Consider the following 16,119-nt stretch of genomic DNA (forward strand, 5'->3'; position numbering starts at 1 on the left):
TCATGCGTTCATACGGACGACAAAGGGAGAGAAATTTAGCTGGTGGAGCGCGACTCAACCGATTTCAAAGACGTTTACGAGCCAAGTGGGCTCAACTTACGACAGCAGTTAGCAAAGATGTGCAAAATTCGAGTGAGTCAAACTACACACGCAATCTGCTTTTCGCTCGGTGCCGGAGAACGAACGCGTCGACTGTCATTGAAAAATCCAGCGATCGGTGGCTTTGTCTCGCTCCTTTGTCGTCCGTGTGGCCGCACTTGTGGTTGCAGTCGAGGCTCTACGGCGATGCGCTCCACGAGGCACTTGAACGCAACCATCCACTCTTCGGATGTTTGGATGGCGTTTCTTTTTGGCGGCGGGAGGGGGCGGTGGGGGTGGGGGGGGGAGAGGGGAAAAAAGGGGCAAATTTGCGATGATCTTCCACGTTTCCAGACCCCTAAAGATGTTTTTCTCGGCGGCTCTCAGCGGAAGTGAGGAAAAAGTGCCCCCCCCCCCCCCCTCCACATGCCACCGACAGGCTGCCGGAAGACTGGGGGGCTCGGGTGGGGGGCTGAAAGAGACCCAGTGCAAAGGGAGGGCCAACGGGGTCGGACAAAGAGTGGACTCGCTGCATTTTTCTTTTTTTCTCTCTTCCTTTCACTCAAGCATAGGCCTTTCTAACACCCTTTTTTTTTTTGGTGGGGGGGGGGCTGAATTACCCTTAAAATAAATCCCAGCACCCATAAAATTACAAGGGATCAAAAACATCTATAAAATAAAATAAATATAAATTACAATTAAGCTGTCATTTCGAATCAACCAAGACAAGTGTTAAAACCATACAGTACTTGTTTGCCCCCCCGAGGCATCGACCTTAGAAGGAGGCATCCAAAAAGAAACGATAAATGAAATAGATTTATTCAAAATGTCACCTTCATAAATATCCGCAAATCGTGTACATTATTACCACACGTCAGCCAGGAGGAGTCTCTAAAGTCTTAAGTGCGAATCCTTATATCACCTATGTCGATTGTGTTTGTTGCACAAGACAGAATACACACATTAATGCATAATTGTTGTGCTGAATTTTAATTTGGAGATGTGCAAAATAAATGTTTACAAATTTTAAAATTACATTTTGGCTTTGTTTTTTTTTGTGGTTGATATTTAATTCTCCCCCCCCCCATCTATTTAGCTTTAGAAATATATAACCTACTCAAAAATCCTTCCATTATAACTTTTCCACTTATGTATATACTGTATTGTGATATATACCGTTACCACGAAGGGACGCGTGACACAACTAGGATGTGGCCCGTGACAAAAATGAGTTCGACACTGTACCCTCCTGTGCGCCAGAACAGACAGTGCTATGTATCTCGCTAATACAGTTGTGCTCGCAGGTGTCGTCACCTGGCAGAATTTATCAAATGTGCACCGTTATTTAAAGAAGACCAAAAAAAAAAAAAAAGTGATCAGAAAGAGCACATATATTTTTAACAGGATTCAAATTCAACTATAAGGCATTTTAGAATAGCACAACAAGCATTAAACAACACATTCATTAGATGGTCCCTGTTTATTCATCAGTCATAGTAAAAAAAAAAAAGCCAATATTTCACAAATTGTGCCAGGGTACGTGATCTTATGAGCACAACTGTAAAGTGTTTTCAGTAATACAGTAATCAACTGTCCCCAAACTTGTAGGTCATTATTCACAAAGTCACATATTTACATTTTTATCTGTGGGGAAAACACACATTTTGCATTTTGGTGTGCTATTTCTGGACCGCTCTGACATTGTGTCAAAGTCCTTTCTAAATATGAAAGTAGTCCAGTAATTGCCGTCAAGCAAGTGTGTTTGAACGGCTGCATCTCGATTGAGAGACAAGCTTCGTATGTCACGGAGGGGCTAAGTTTTGCCTGGGTTGTTAGTGGAAGTTTCGGTGCGTCTTCACGGCATGTGCATGAACACGCACTACTGTTGCATTTTCCCGAAATCAAATCATCTGTAAGCCGTTTATTTTTAAAGGTAATGAAAGAGGAGTTTGAAATCACACTAAAGTGTTTGATGATCGTAGTTTATGGTATAGTTACGGTTTGAACTATTACCATAGGCAATTGTAAATATTGAGTCGTCGTAGTTTGCGGCAGACATATGAAATACAATAGACATAAAAGACAACACAGTACAGGTAGCCTTCCTGCTTTGTGGCCTTTTTAAGTGGCAAGTGTAACATCAACTGACACTTGACACATTCAAACTGCGGTGGTAGAAAAGGAGGCTACCGGTAAACGCGTCATTCAAGCCATTTCCCCTGTTTTTTGTCAAATGAGGTAATTTTACAAGTGGTGACATTGGAGTTTTTTCCAACCGGAAATTTGCGTGACAGCGTCGTGGTTGGAAGGTCAATAGTGAAAAGACTACTTCAGGTCGACTGTTGTACGCATACACGTACAGTACTGTGTTGTTTTAATAACTGCTGATTGCAGCTTGATGTTGACCTCTCACCTCTATGACCTGGAAGATGGCCTCCTTGTAGGTGGGCAGGCTGGCAAATGAATTTTTGCAAAAATTTCCAGTGAAATCATTGAACGGCAGCAAAGCTTCCGTTTTGATCTGCGATAGAAAATACAGTATGTTCTAGAAATGGACTTCCAGCACACTGCAGCACAATAATTCCCAAAAATATATATATTATTAAAACGAATAATAATACTACATCTGAGCAGTAGTCAAACCTTTGAGAACGTTCCGTCTCCAAACCATTCGACCCGCCGCAAACTTTTAGGTGCAAACCTCTTTTTCCAAGGAATGACCAAACCGGGCCACCAAGGACACCCCTCAACTCTCCCCCACACAAGCTCACCAGTCAAAAACCCTTTCCCATCCTGAAGAAAAAAAAAAAAAAAAAAAAACACACAAATTTGAGCTCAAACAAGGGTCAAGGTATTTTCAGCGATAAGTCCAACTAGATTGTGATCTTGTAAAATTACCTGGTAAGCCGCTTTTCGTTGTCCTCTGGGCGCTTTATGGGGGGGCGAGGTTATTTCCTCCTGAAAATTAGGGGGAAACAATCAGTAGGTTGACCTTAAACTAGGTCCCTAATGTGTGTATTGCTAACTTAAATTTGTATTTGTTTATAATAATAACAATAGTCCAACAAATTATAAATCCAATTTGATCATTTGAAAACAATCTATTGAACCTGAAAGTGAGGACGCTGGCACGTTTTGGCTGCCGCGTCTCCCTCCGGGAAAAAAAGTTTTTATTTAAGGTTTAAAATGGCTTACTTTAAAGCGAAGGGGGAAGGCCATCAAACTCGAACCCGCATCAGAGCACGAAAAAGGGCCAAGAAGTCAAGTGGGCTCAAGCACGGCAACTATTGCCTAGTGTGAGTACACCATTAAATTGATTCCCAAACTTACTTAATCACCGACCGGGGACAGAAAAGAGCGACAGAATGGTTCACAAAATAACATTTATCCATTTAACTTAGCTTATGTATGTAAAAAAATATATGGATAGAAGAAACGGAAATATACCCTTTCATCAGAGTCGTCGCTCTCTCCAAGTGGGTCGTCGTGTATGTTGTTTATGTTTAGGTCTAAGGAAATAAAGACAAACATACTTTATTAGTAATTTATTTGCAGTAACATGGACATTATACTAGGCAGAGAATTATATTCTTTTACTAGACTTTACATGTATTTCTTACCTTTTAATTTGGTAAGGAGTACGTGACACGGCTTTATAGCTCTCATATAGAGCTCATTCCGTTCTGGGGGGGAAAAAAGAAAAGAAAAAAGAATGGCAATATGTAACACCTGATGAGAGAACACTTATTCAGCAACTTCAAAAATGTAAATATATGCAGCACTCAAAAATAACTATATTGTCATTTTTGTTTAATTTACAAGCTGCTTCTATACAGATGTAATCGTATTTTTTTTTTAAGTTGGACGACATAAAAAAATGAATAAATTGTGACAGTCATGCTTCAAGTTAAGCAATTTCAAAGATGTCAAGAACACATAAACACCATAAGTCAGTACCTTATTAAATGCAGTTATGAAAGGACAGTCGCTGCAGTTTTTCGACTAAATTGCGTTACCTCGTGGCACTTTTTTGTTATCGGCGCCGTCTGACATGGGTTCATCATTGCTCTCTGTCAAGCCTTCACTGTCACACAGAGATTCTTCATCTCCAATGGCCAGGGTCTTAAACAGGAAATAAGTGCAAATGTTTTGGATAAACATTATGAAAAGGTCTATTTAAAAATACAGAAGAACTCTCTGCTAAAATGGCCACGTTTGCTCTCTCTCAACAGTCCAACCCACACTCAAGGCCACACCCTAAACTTGGTAATCTCTAAGGATGTTGACATTAAGGACTTGGCTATTTCTAATTATTTCTGTGTGTTCTTTGAATTACCGATCCTCCCAAAAGTTCAGCTCTGTGTCTATTAGTCCGAAACCTTGGTGTTCTGATAGAGTCCGACCTGACTTTCAACAGTCATATCAAATCAATTCCTAAAACTGCCTTCTACCATCTGAAGAACATACCCAGAGTGAAGGCTTGCAATGTGGCAAGCAGACCAGGAGAAGTTCATCCATGCTTTTATCTCAAGTAGACTTGACAATTGTAATGGTCTTCTGACTGGACTCCCCAAAAGAACATTAAACAGCTGCAGCTCCCGGTCAGCTTGAGAATAGATTTTAAAGTTCTGCTACTGGTCTATAAATCATGAAATGGTTTTCGGTCCTGAATGCATGAAAGAAATGCTAATGGAATATAAACCCAGTAGGGCTCTGAGATCGACACACTCGGGTCAAATAGGGGAGCACAGAGTCCAAAGGAAACATGGTGAAGCAGCATTTAGCTGTTATCCTGCACACAAATGGAATAAGTTGCCAAAAGAAGTGACGTCGCCCCCAAGTGTCAATGTTTTTAAGTCCAGGTTAAAAATGTTCTTTTTTTCCTCATGCTTTTTAGAGCATTTCCACTTCATATTTCTTGGACTATATTTTGTTCTCTTTCTTTTAAATGCTTATAAGCTGTTTTTTTCCTTTGTTTTTAAATGTTTTTAATCACATATAGCACATCGAGTTACCTTGTGTATGAAATGCGCTATATAAACCAATTTGCTTTGCTTTTGCTTTGCTATTAAAAAAAGGTAAAAAAAACTAAACTCCAAATATACTATGACCTCTAAAGACAAAGTCTTTGTAATTTTAACCAAGAGCTAGTCAGGGCTCGTCAGCAACATTTTTTCTGACATCATTAGTAAGAATCTCAACAATGCTCGCACTCTGTTAGCTGTGGTTGACAAGCTCACTAACCCCCCCCCCCCCCCCCCCCCCAATCAGATAGCTCCACTGCTTAAATCAATTCCCAATCATTTGCTTCATCACCGACGGTGGACCGGAAAACAAATAATTGGATGATTTGCAAAATAACATTCATGCATTTCAGCCATCATGCACAGCTCACAGATTGTTGGTACATAGATATGTAAAGAATGTATGGCTAGAACAAACGAAAATATACCTTTTTCCAAGAGTTTCCATTCTGTCCAAGTGGGCCGTCGCGTATCTTGTGTATGTCTGAGACAAACATACTTTATTATCTTGTCCTTCACATGTTATTACCTTTACGAGCCACTCAAAGCACACTGCTGTTGGGTTGTTAATTTCCTTCCAGTACTTACTTAATTACATGCAGTTATGAAATGACAGTTTTTCGACTTAATTGTGTTACCTTGTGGTACTTTTTTATTATAGGTGCCGTCTGACATGTGTTCATCATTGCTCTCTGTCAAGCCTTCACTGTCACACAGAGAGTCTTCATCTCCAATTTCCAGGTCCTTAAATAGGAAATAGGTGGATTCAATGAAAACACATAGAAAACAAGCAAGTCATGTATATACAGTATAGTATCACTTCTCTTTAAATAACGTTCGGAACGCTCTGCACGCGACAATATGCCCTTATGGACCATGTTTTTTTTTGGGGGGTGGGGGGTTTGCAATTCACTTTGCATTGACGCTCGATGTGTGTGTGTGTGTGTGTGTGTGTGCCTGTTGCTTGCCTGAAAATTTGAAGAAGCACCGCCATCATTCAAATCTCCAGCGTGGGTTCAATTTGGTTTCCGCGGTAAATACAACAAACAGGGAGCGAAAAGAGTTGACAGACATTTTACTGTCTGCAAGTGTCACTTGAAACATGTCGTGCACTTTTTAAGAAAACAAGAGCAATATAACCAAGCTTCTCCTGTGTTCCTTTCCTGATATAGAGCTTGCTGGACACATGACAGTCGAGCGAAAAGGTAACACCAGCGAAACAACGAGTGTCTAATTGACAGATGCTCTTGAACGCACCTACCGTGCTGCTTAAGATAAACATAACTAAACCTGGGAAGTGAAAGCATTTTTTGCTAAAGATTTTCAGTACTTTTCCATGGTTTTGTCACTTGCTGAAAACGTACGACCCACGTTATGTTGTGCTCTGACAAATTTCAGCAATTTTGAAATTCCCAACCTAAGCGTGACGGTTGGATTAAGCGTGGGTTGTTTGGTCATGCCTGCAGAGTGGCGCGCAGGCATGGCCAATCGATCCACGCTGACTCCAACAGTTAGACAACCAGTGTTTCTGTGTACATTTTTGTACTTTTTGATTTGATATGCATATTTTATACTACTGTATTGTCACATGTATAAAATTACTGGTAGTCAAAGAATAAGAGACACTTCACCATTTGAAAGAGTTGTGTAGAAATAATGGTTACATTGGAAAAAGGGTATTATTCAGAAAATAGATCATTTTGAGAGAGAAAAAAAAAAGTTGTTCTCTTTATGGCCAAAAAACTATGATTTTAGGATCTGGCTTTTGCCACCCAGAATTACGAAAAGGTCTCTAAGGTCTCTCCCTTCGTTGAGCATCCCGAGACAGCGTCAGAGTGTTCTGGAATAAACCTGAGCGCTAGCTACCTTGCTGGGGGCCAGCGGCTCGGTTTTCTTAAATCTGCTGTCTTTAGTGGAGTGGTCCGGTTTAGTGCTGCCTAATAAAGACAAAATGCAATTCCAGTTAATACTGCAATCAAAACATACCCACATCCTTACATTACTGCCACAGCTGCAAAGATATGAAATTACATTTTGTAGAGTTGTTAGATGGCAGGTACAGGCTGATATCACGGTTGTTGCGAGCATTCACGGCATCGTATTCTTCATCTGTCACATTGGCTGTGTAGAAGGCTTTGAACCATAAGAGGAACTCAAAGTTGATTTTAAAATCCCCTTTTATGAGTTCATCACATGGAATGTTCTAAAGGAAAACAAAGAAAGTGTGAAAGATTTAGCTCCTCATGTCATTCAATCAAATATTACAACCAGCACAAATATCTAATTACACAATAATGTTGATGTTGTTTATTCTGTACAAGCCAATTATAATTTGTCCTCCTATGGTAGTAGCTGTCTGTCATTATGTTATTATTAATAGTTAATGATAGTCATCTATGTGAATACACTTATCATGTTAATGATTTGTCACGATAATTACCAACAATGATTTAACAAGGTGGGAAACAGAAAAATATCACTATCCAACAATAAATATCAGTATATAATATAATAGTGTTTACATTTTCAAACGATAACTTCTACATCATTCCGAGGGAATCTTAATGTCGCATCATGGGTGACTTCTTCTTCTTTTCCTTTCGGCTTGTCCCGTTAGGGGTCGCCACAGCGCGTCATCCTTTTCCATGTAAGCCTATCTCCTGCATCCTCCTCTCGAACACCAACTGCCATCATGTCTTCCCTCACGACATCCATCAACCTTCTCTTTGGTCTTCCTCTAGCTCTCTTGCCTGGCAGCTCCATCCTCATCATCCTTCTACCAATATACTCACTATTTCTCATCTGGACGTGTCCAAACAGTCGAAGTCTGCGCTCTCTAACTTTGTCTCCAAAACATCGAACCTTGGCTGTCCCTCTGATGAGCTCATTTCTAATTTTATCCAACCTGGTCACTCCAAGAGCGAACCTCAACATCTTCATTTCCGCCACCTCCAGCTCTGCTTCCTGTTGTCTCTTCAGTGCCACTGTCTCCAATCCATACATCATGGCTGGCCTCACCACTGTTTTATAAACTTCGCCCTTCATCCTAGCAGAGACTCTTCTGTCACATAACACACCTGACACCTTCCTCCACACGTTCCGTTTCTTCACTTCCTGACCACACTCACCATTGATCTGGACGGTTGACCCCAAGTATTTCAAGTCCTCCACCCTCGCTATCTCTTCTCCCTGTAGCCTCACTCTTCCCCCACCACCCCTCTCATTCATGCACATATATTCTGTTTTACTTCGGCTAATCTTCATTCCTCTTCTTTCCAGTGCATGCCTCCATCTTTCTAACTGTTCCTCCAGCTGCTCCCTGCTTTCACTGCAGATCACAATGTCATCTGCAAACATCATGGTCCACGGGGATTCCAGTCTAACCTCATCTGTCAGCCTATCCATCACCACTGCAAAAAGGAAGGGGCTCAGGGCTGATCCCTGATGCAGTCCCACGTCCACCTTAAATTCTTCTGTCACACCGACAGCACACCTCACCGCTGTTCTGCTGCCCTCGTACATGTCCTGTATTATTCTAACATACATCTCTGCCACTCCAGACTTCCGCATGCAGTACCACAGTTCCTCTCTGGGTACTCTGTCATAGGCTTTCTCTAGCTCTACAAAGACACAATGTAGCTTCTTCTGACCTTCTCTGTACTTTTCCATCAACATCCTCAAGGCAAATAATGCATCTGTGTTACACTTTCTAGGCATGAAACCATACTGTTGCTCGCAAATACTCACTTCTGTCCTGAGTCTAGCCTCCACTACTCTTTCCCATAACTTCATTGTGTGGCTCATCAACTTTATTCCTCTATAGTTGCCACAGCTCTGCACATCACCTTTGTTCTTAAAAATGGGCACCAGTACACTTTTCCTCCATTCCTCAGGCATATTCTCACGCACTAGAATTCTATTGAACAAGCTAGTCAAAAACTCCACAGCCACCTCTCCTAGATGCTTCCATACCTCCACAGGAATGTCATCAGGACCAACGGCCTTTCCATTTTTCATTCTCTTTAATGCCTTTCTAACTTCCCCCTTACTAATCATTGCCACTTCCTGGGTGACTAGTGAGCAATTATTATTATTATTTTTTTTTTAACAACAGGCCAACATGTTAGTGACCACTGATCTAGAGAAAACCGCTTTTGTAATCGCATTATAACATTCTCACAATGCAGTTAACACTTTTGCAATATGGTCTAATTTGTGAGCACATTAGTTCAACACCATCAAACATGTGATCAATACACCAACAGGGCTACCTAAGCAATTCCTTTAAACCCCAAAAGTGCAGATTCAAGCGAATTAACACCGTACCCTTGTGATGTGGTTCTTGGTGAAGGCCTCTTGGAGGAGACTGAAGTTGTGCTTGCAGTCCTGCTCGGCTTTTGCATCAAACTTCACCTTGGTCATGTCGATTGAGCCTGGTATGACGCAGTCCATGATCTGGCAGTGACACGCACCTGTAATATATATTACATGATAACACACACAAACAGTGTGAGACCACCATGGAAGTGTAGTTTTGGTTAAGGTGGTCAAAAGCAAAAGAAATGATGAAGTACCGGAACACGTGTGCTGGACGCGTCGGAATTTGGTCTTCAAAAGAGTGTTGAGCCACGTCAGCGAATTTAACCAGTCAGTCTCATCAGGGAACGAGTCTGGGCTCACGATCACTCTTTTGCTCATCTTGCTGATCGTCGGGAAGGAAAAAGACAAGAAGCAAATGGCAGATAACAGGACCAACGCTTAGACTCCATCACATCGCTGTAGTCTGTGTTAGGGGCAGTGCCAACGTAATACATAGGCTATTTTTCTTTATTTATTACACAATCAATTGTGAAATGATTGCATATGAATAATTTTTCTTTCTTTCAGTGTGTCTGTTACTGTGTGCATGTCAGCGCCTAGTTTGCCATTCAAACAGCTTGCCAATGACATTTCCCAATTTCTGCATCAGCCCAACCTTTATTGAGCCAAACCACTAATTTTACATTATAAAAATCCCACAACAGACCACCAAAATGTAGCAGAAAGTATATACAGATTATCTCAATTCTCAATTTACTCACAAATGCATTTAGTGTGAAATTTGGGCCTGTTTTGTTGAAACCAGTATATTACTATGTTGTATGACTGGCAAGAGGTTTATCGTACAATCTAGTGAAAGAGCATTTAATTGCTCTGCCTGTTGATATACATTGCTGACATAGATAGATAAACAAACATACATTATTTGTAGTGGATTAATAAAAATGATCAGAACAATTATGTAAAATTGGATCATTGCCCAAGATTATCTCTCTCTCGCACCGTAATGCAATGTAACATAATGAGTGTTGCACCAAGTACCAGTAGCAAAACCGAAATGTGAATTTTAGCCGGCAACATTTTTTTGATACCAAAATTCTTAAAGACTGGTATTCGACAAAAAAAAAAAAGAATTCAGCAACAGCGCGCCAGCTCTGTGTCAGAAGGGGGCGGCGCCCAGTCGCACAATTACATAGACAACGGACAGAATTGGCTGCAAACGCTCACGCGCTTGCAGTTCATACTCACATTAGTTTAAGAGCATATCTGCCACATCCAATATGGTGGACGGCTGACATATCCCAGTAACTGGCCAACCCTTAGAAATAAACTTCTTCTTTTCCTTTCAGCTTGTCCCGTGAGGGGTCGCCACAATGTGTCATACTTTTCCATGTCAGCCTATCTCCTGCATCCTCCTCTCGACCACCAACTGCCCTCATGTCTTCCCTCACGACATCCATCCACCTTCTCTTTGGTCTTCCTCGAGCAGCTCCATCCTCATCATCCTTCGACCAATATACTCACTATTTCTCCTCTGAACGTGTCCAACCAGTCGAAGTCTGCGCTCTCTAACTTGGTCTCATAAACATCGAACCTTGGCTGTCCCTCTGATGAGCTCATTTCTAATCCTATCCAACCTGGTCACTCCGAGATAGAACCTGAACATCTTCATTTCCGCCGCCTCCAGCTCTGCTTCCTGTTGTCTCTTCAGTGCCACTGTCTCTAATCCGTACATCATCACCACCGTTTTATAATCTTTCCTAACCTCATCTGTCAGCCTATCCATCATCACTGCAAAGAGGAAGGGACTCAGGGCTGATCCCCGACGCAGTCCACCGCCACCATAAACTCCTCTGTCACACCTCACCACTTTTCTGCTGCCCTCGTACATGTCCTGTATTATTCTAACATACTACTCTGCCACTCCAGACTTCCGCATGCAGTACCACAGTTCGTCTCTGGGTACTCTGTCGTAGGCTTTCTCTAGCTCTACAAAGACACAATGTAGCTCCTTCTGACCTTCTCTGTGCTTTTTCATCAACACCCTCAAGACAAATAATGCATCTGTGGTACTCTTTCAAGGCATGAAACCATCCTGTTGCTCGCAAATACTCACTTCTGTCCTGTGTCGAGGCTCCACTACTCTTTCTCATAACTTCATTGTGTGGCTAATCAACTTTATTCCTCTATAGTTCCTCCACAGCTCTGCACATCACACTTGTTATTAAAAATGGGCACCAGGACACCTTTCCTCCATTCCTCAGGAATTTTCTCACTCGCTAGAATTCTGTTGAACAAGCTGGTCAAACACTTCACAGCCACCTCTCCTAGAGCAACTGCCTTTCCATTTTTCATCCTCTTTAGTGCCTTCTTTCTCATTTTCCTCATTCATCAACTCCTCGAAGTACTCTTTCCATCTATCTAGCACACTACTGGCACCAGCCAACATATTTTCATCTCTATCCTTCATCACCCTGACCTGCTGCACATCCTTCCCATCTCTATCCCTCTGTCTGGCCAATGTATATAGATATTTTTCTCCTTCTTTAGTGTCCAACCCGGCATACATGTCATCATATGCCTCGTTTGGCCTTTCCCTCCTCTACCTTTGCCGTATGTCACATCTCCATGTATTCCTTTCTCGTCTCTTCAGTCCTCTCAGTGTCCCCCTTCTTCTTAGCGAACCTCTATTCTTGCATGATTTCCTGTACTTTGAGGTTCCACCACCAAGTCTCCTTCTCCCCTTTCCTACCAGAAGGTAGACCAAGTACTCTCCTGCCTGACTCTCTGATCGCCTTAGCTGTCCTGGTCCAGTCTTCTGGAAGCGCCACCTATCCACCAAGAGCCTGTCTCATCTCTTCTCGAAAAGGCGCACACCACTCTTCCTTTCTTAGCTTCCACCCCATTGTTCTCTGCTCTGCCTGTGTCTTCCTAATCTCCTTCCCCACCACCAGAGTCATTTTACACACCACCATCCTATGCTGTCTAGCCACACTCTCCCCTACCACTAATTTACAGTCAGTAACCTCCTTCAGATTACATTGTCTGCACAAAATGTAATCCACACAACCCACTGCATTTATCCGGGCTTGGGACCGGCCTACAGTTTGCACTGGCTTGTGCCACCCAGAGAGCTCCATTCAACCCATAGAAATGAATACTAGGTAGCTACAACAAGCCCCATTAAGCTGCATGCCCACAGCGACGCAAAGCTAGTGGGGGCAAATTGCGGGCACATTCCATTTTTGTGGAAGGCACAAAAAGCAAATTGACAAGAATGTCTGCAAATTGTGCATTGCACACAATGCCATACAATCACAAGTGAACTGGGAATAACCTTTTACAGGTACAAATAGTTATTTGGGCTGTTTTTTTTTAATGTTCTGTTTTGATAGCACACGCTTTGGTATTCACAAACACACAAAAAAAAGTAAACCTGAAGAAAATCTGTTAAGAAATGAGCAAGTTACGACTTGTTTTCATTTCCACGCATTGCCTTTAATGGGCACGTTGCCCCCGCAAACATGGCCGCCACGTAGGCAGGTCGGTTAACCGGTCTGCTCCAACACGCATATGTCTCTACATATCTGTGGGCCAACCCGCTCAGGGCAGTTTTCATCTTTCAGACTATTTAGGTCCGAATCGCGTACCTGAAGTATCGCGAGTTTTGTTTGTTTGTTGCCGCGAGTTTCCATCCTCATACAAAATACGGAAGGACACACACATTGAGTTATAACTCGACCGAAACCCGAAGTTGACAACGTCGACCTTGTTATTCTATTCCCTTGTACAACCGAACGCTGTAGTGATTCTAAGTGTTTCCCTTGACTTACTTGATTTAAAATGGCAAAAAAAAAAAAAAAAAAAACTTCAACCCTGTGGCCAGTGGCCACTAGTACACGTGCATGCATACGTTATTACACGAACCAGCGTGAACACAATCAAAAGTACAATGAAAGATTGTATTTCGTTTCTGCGATGCAAAGTACATTTCTCCCCAAGTTGTTATCAAAATGCAAACTTTGTCTTGGGGCTTTTTCATGTGCCAGCCGGTCTTTGTTACAGCGAGAGAGAGAGAGAGAGAGAGAGAGAGAGAGAGAAGCAGAACAATGAAACCGATGCGATCATTAATGTTTGGTTGTGTGAAAATATCGGCTGAAATCATTGCGTGAGACTTACACGTTGCCTTCGCCTCGTCCAGATAAAAGGTCCTCCTGACACTCGGCGACGAGACCCGGCAGGCCGTGTAAGCACTTGGAGCTGGGTCGACCCTCCTCGCTCTTCGGTGGAGCTCCGGAAAAAAAGAAGGCGGCAAAAACAAAAAATCACTCACGCACACACGGACACACACAGAAAAAGAAAAAGGAGGGCGTGACCAGTTTCGCTTTGACCAGGGGTCTCCAACCCAAGGCACCACAGCCGTATGTGGCCCTTTCAGTCTTTTGCTGTGGCTTCCTGTGACTTTGGAAAATAAATAAATCACAAGTATTTATTGAATTTACATTGAAATTAGTTATTTCGTTCTTCTAACTTTGAAGTGCTTTGTTGTTGTTGTTTTTTTTGTCACTCATAATACTGTATGCGTCACAAGCATGTGTGACACTTGAGGCCAAGATTTTGGCTATTCAAGCCTCAAAAAAATCCAGGGGGAAAAAAATGTTTCTGGAGAAAACAGAACGTTTAATGCTACATGAACTATTAAAAACAAGCATCGCCCACGCCTCACAGATCAAACCTTACAATCGTGTGAAATGACTACGCTGAGGTTCAGGAACTAAAATTCCAAGTAGAATCCATCCATCCATTTACTGCCGCTTATCCAAGGTCAGGTCGCGGGGGCAGGAGCCGAAGCACGGAAGCCCAGACTTCCCTCTCCCCAGCCACCTTGTCCAGCTCTTCCGGGGGAATCCCGAGGTGCTCCCAGGCCAGGCGGGAGATATAGTCTCTCCAGCGTGTCCTGGGTCGTCCCCGGGGCCTCCTCCCGGTGGGACGTGCCCGGAACACCCCACTAGGGAGTTGTCCGGGGGCATCCTAGCCAGTTGCCTGAGCCACCTCATCTGGCTCCGCGCTATGCAGAGGAGCAGCCGCTTTACTCCCCTCCAGATGGACCGAGCTTCTCACCCTATCTCCAAGGGAGAGCACGGATCGCGTGCGCAGCAAACTCATTTGGAGGTGCTGATTTTCCCAGCCGCTTCACACTTGGCCGACTAACTGATCCAGTGAGAGGTGATGATCGCGGCTTGATTCAGCTATCAGAACCACATCATCTGCTAAAAGCAGAGATGTAATACTGACGTCGCCAAACAGGACCTCCTCCAGAATCAGAATCAGAATCATCTTTATTTGCCAAGTATGTCCAAAACACACAAGGAATTTGTCTCCGGTAGTTGGAGCCGCTCTAGTACAACAGACAGTCAATTTACAGAACACTTTGGAGACATAAAGACATTGACAAAAAACAACAACAAACAACAATTGTGCAAAAAGATGCAGAGTCCTCAGTTCGAATGGCTAATATCGCAATAGTCCGGTGCAATGACCATTGTGCAAAGGGCACTGAGACTTCAAGGAGTGTATGCGGTTTAAAGTGACGAGTACTGCGATAATCTGGGACAATGGTTGTGCAAATGTTACAGATACTCCTCAATCAGTGTGCAAATGGAGCAGATGCTACTCTGGCATGAGTGGCCACTATATGCAAATATGCAAATAGTGCAGCACGGCGAGACAACTACAGTGAGTGCACGAGTAATACATAATACAGAAATGTGACAACGAACTCAAGTCAAAAAATTGCCAGCTTGTTGTAATGGAATTGTAAGTTAGCTGTTCAAGAAGTTGATTGCAAGAGGGAAGAAGCTGTTGGAATGTCTACTAGTTCTAGTTTGCATTGATCGGTAGCGCCTACCTGAGGGAAGGAGCTGGAAGAGCTGGTGACCAGGGTGGGGAGGGTCCGAGAGGATTTTGCACGCCCTTGTCTTAGTTCTGGCAGCGTGCAAGTCCTCAAGGGTGGGTAGGGGGGTACCGACAATCCTTTCAGCAGTTTTGATTGTCCGTTGCAGTCGGAGTTTGTCCTTTTTTGTAGCAGCACCAAACCAGACTGTGATGGAAGAACACAGGACTGATTCGATGACCGCTGTGTAGAACTGTCTCAGCAGCTCCACGCCTCGGGTGTGCCTAGAAATTATGTCCATGAAGGTAATGAACAGAATCGGTGACAAAGGGCAACCTTGACGGAGTCCAACCCTCACTGGAAACGTATTCGACTTACTGCCGGCAATGCGGACCAAACTCCGACACCGGTCGTACAGGGACCGAACAGCCCGTATCAGGGGGTCCGGTACTCCTGGAGGACCCTCCATAAAACTCCCTGAGGGACATGCTCGAACGCCTTCTGCAAGACCACACAACACATTTAGATTGTTAGGCAAACTCCATTGCACCCTCAAGGACCCTGCCGAGGGTGTAGAGCTGGTCCACTGTTCCACGACCAGGAAGAAAACCACATTGCTCCTCCTGAATCTGAGATTCTACATCCTGACTGACCCTCCTCTCCAGAACCCATGAATAGACCTTACTTGGGAGGCTGAGGAGTGTGATCCCCCTGTAGTTTGAAGACACCTTCCAGTTCCCCTACTTAAAAAGGGGGACCACCACCCCAGTTTGTCAATCCAGAGACACTGTCCCCGACGTCCAT

The 16,119-nt window shown here is 43.2% G+C and overlaps 1 protein-coding gene across 2 annotated transcripts in view; it reads right to left on the reverse strand.

Moving 5' to 3' along the window:
- LOC133476511 (DNA (cytosine-5)-methyltransferase 3C-like) overlaps window positions 1–13,886 on the reverse strand; it is a 28,615-nt gene extending 14,729 nt beyond the window's left edge. The window contains exons 1-13 of one of the 2 annotated variants that reach the window (XM_061770015.1): window positions 13,602–13,886; window positions 9,677–9,804; window positions 9,429–9,574; window positions 7,134–7,305; window positions 6,969–7,039; window positions 5,741–5,846; window positions 5,531–5,586; window positions 4,095–4,200; window positions 3,699–3,761; window positions 3,526–3,587; window positions 2,977–3,036; window positions 2,722–2,871; window positions 2,492–2,599 (exon numbers count right to left, since the gene is read on the reverse strand). In XM_061770015.1, the coding sequence (XP_061625999.1) occupies window positions 2,492–2,599; window positions 2,722–2,871; window positions 2,977–3,036; window positions 3,526–3,587; window positions 3,699–3,761; window positions 4,095–4,200; window positions 5,531–5,586; window positions 5,741–5,846; window positions 6,969–7,039; window positions 7,134–7,305; window positions 9,429–9,574; window positions 9,677–9,800 (1,224 nt within the window). In that variant the 5' untranslated portion in view covers window positions 9,801–9,804; window positions 13,602–13,886. Of the gene's footprint in view, window positions 1–2,491; window positions 2,600–2,721; window positions 2,872–2,976; window positions 3,037–3,525; window positions 3,588–3,698; window positions 3,762–4,094; window positions 4,201–5,530; window positions 5,587–5,740; window positions 5,847–6,968; window positions 7,040–7,133; window positions 7,306–9,428; window positions 9,575–9,676; window positions 9,805–10,670; window positions 12,596–13,601 lie in introns of those variants that run through there. The other variant, XM_061770006.1, reaches the window with a different exon arrangement.
- Window positions 13,887–16,119: the final 2,233 nt, after the last annotated feature.

The sequence above is a fragment of the Phyllopteryx taeniolatus genome, chromosome 1 (genome assembly GCF_024500385.1).
Source record: "Phyllopteryx taeniolatus isolate TA_2022b chromosome 1, UOR_Ptae_1.2, whole genome shotgun sequence".
NCBI lineage: Eukaryota > Metazoa > Chordata > Actinopteri > Syngnathiformes > Syngnathidae > Phyllopteryx > Phyllopteryx taeniolatus.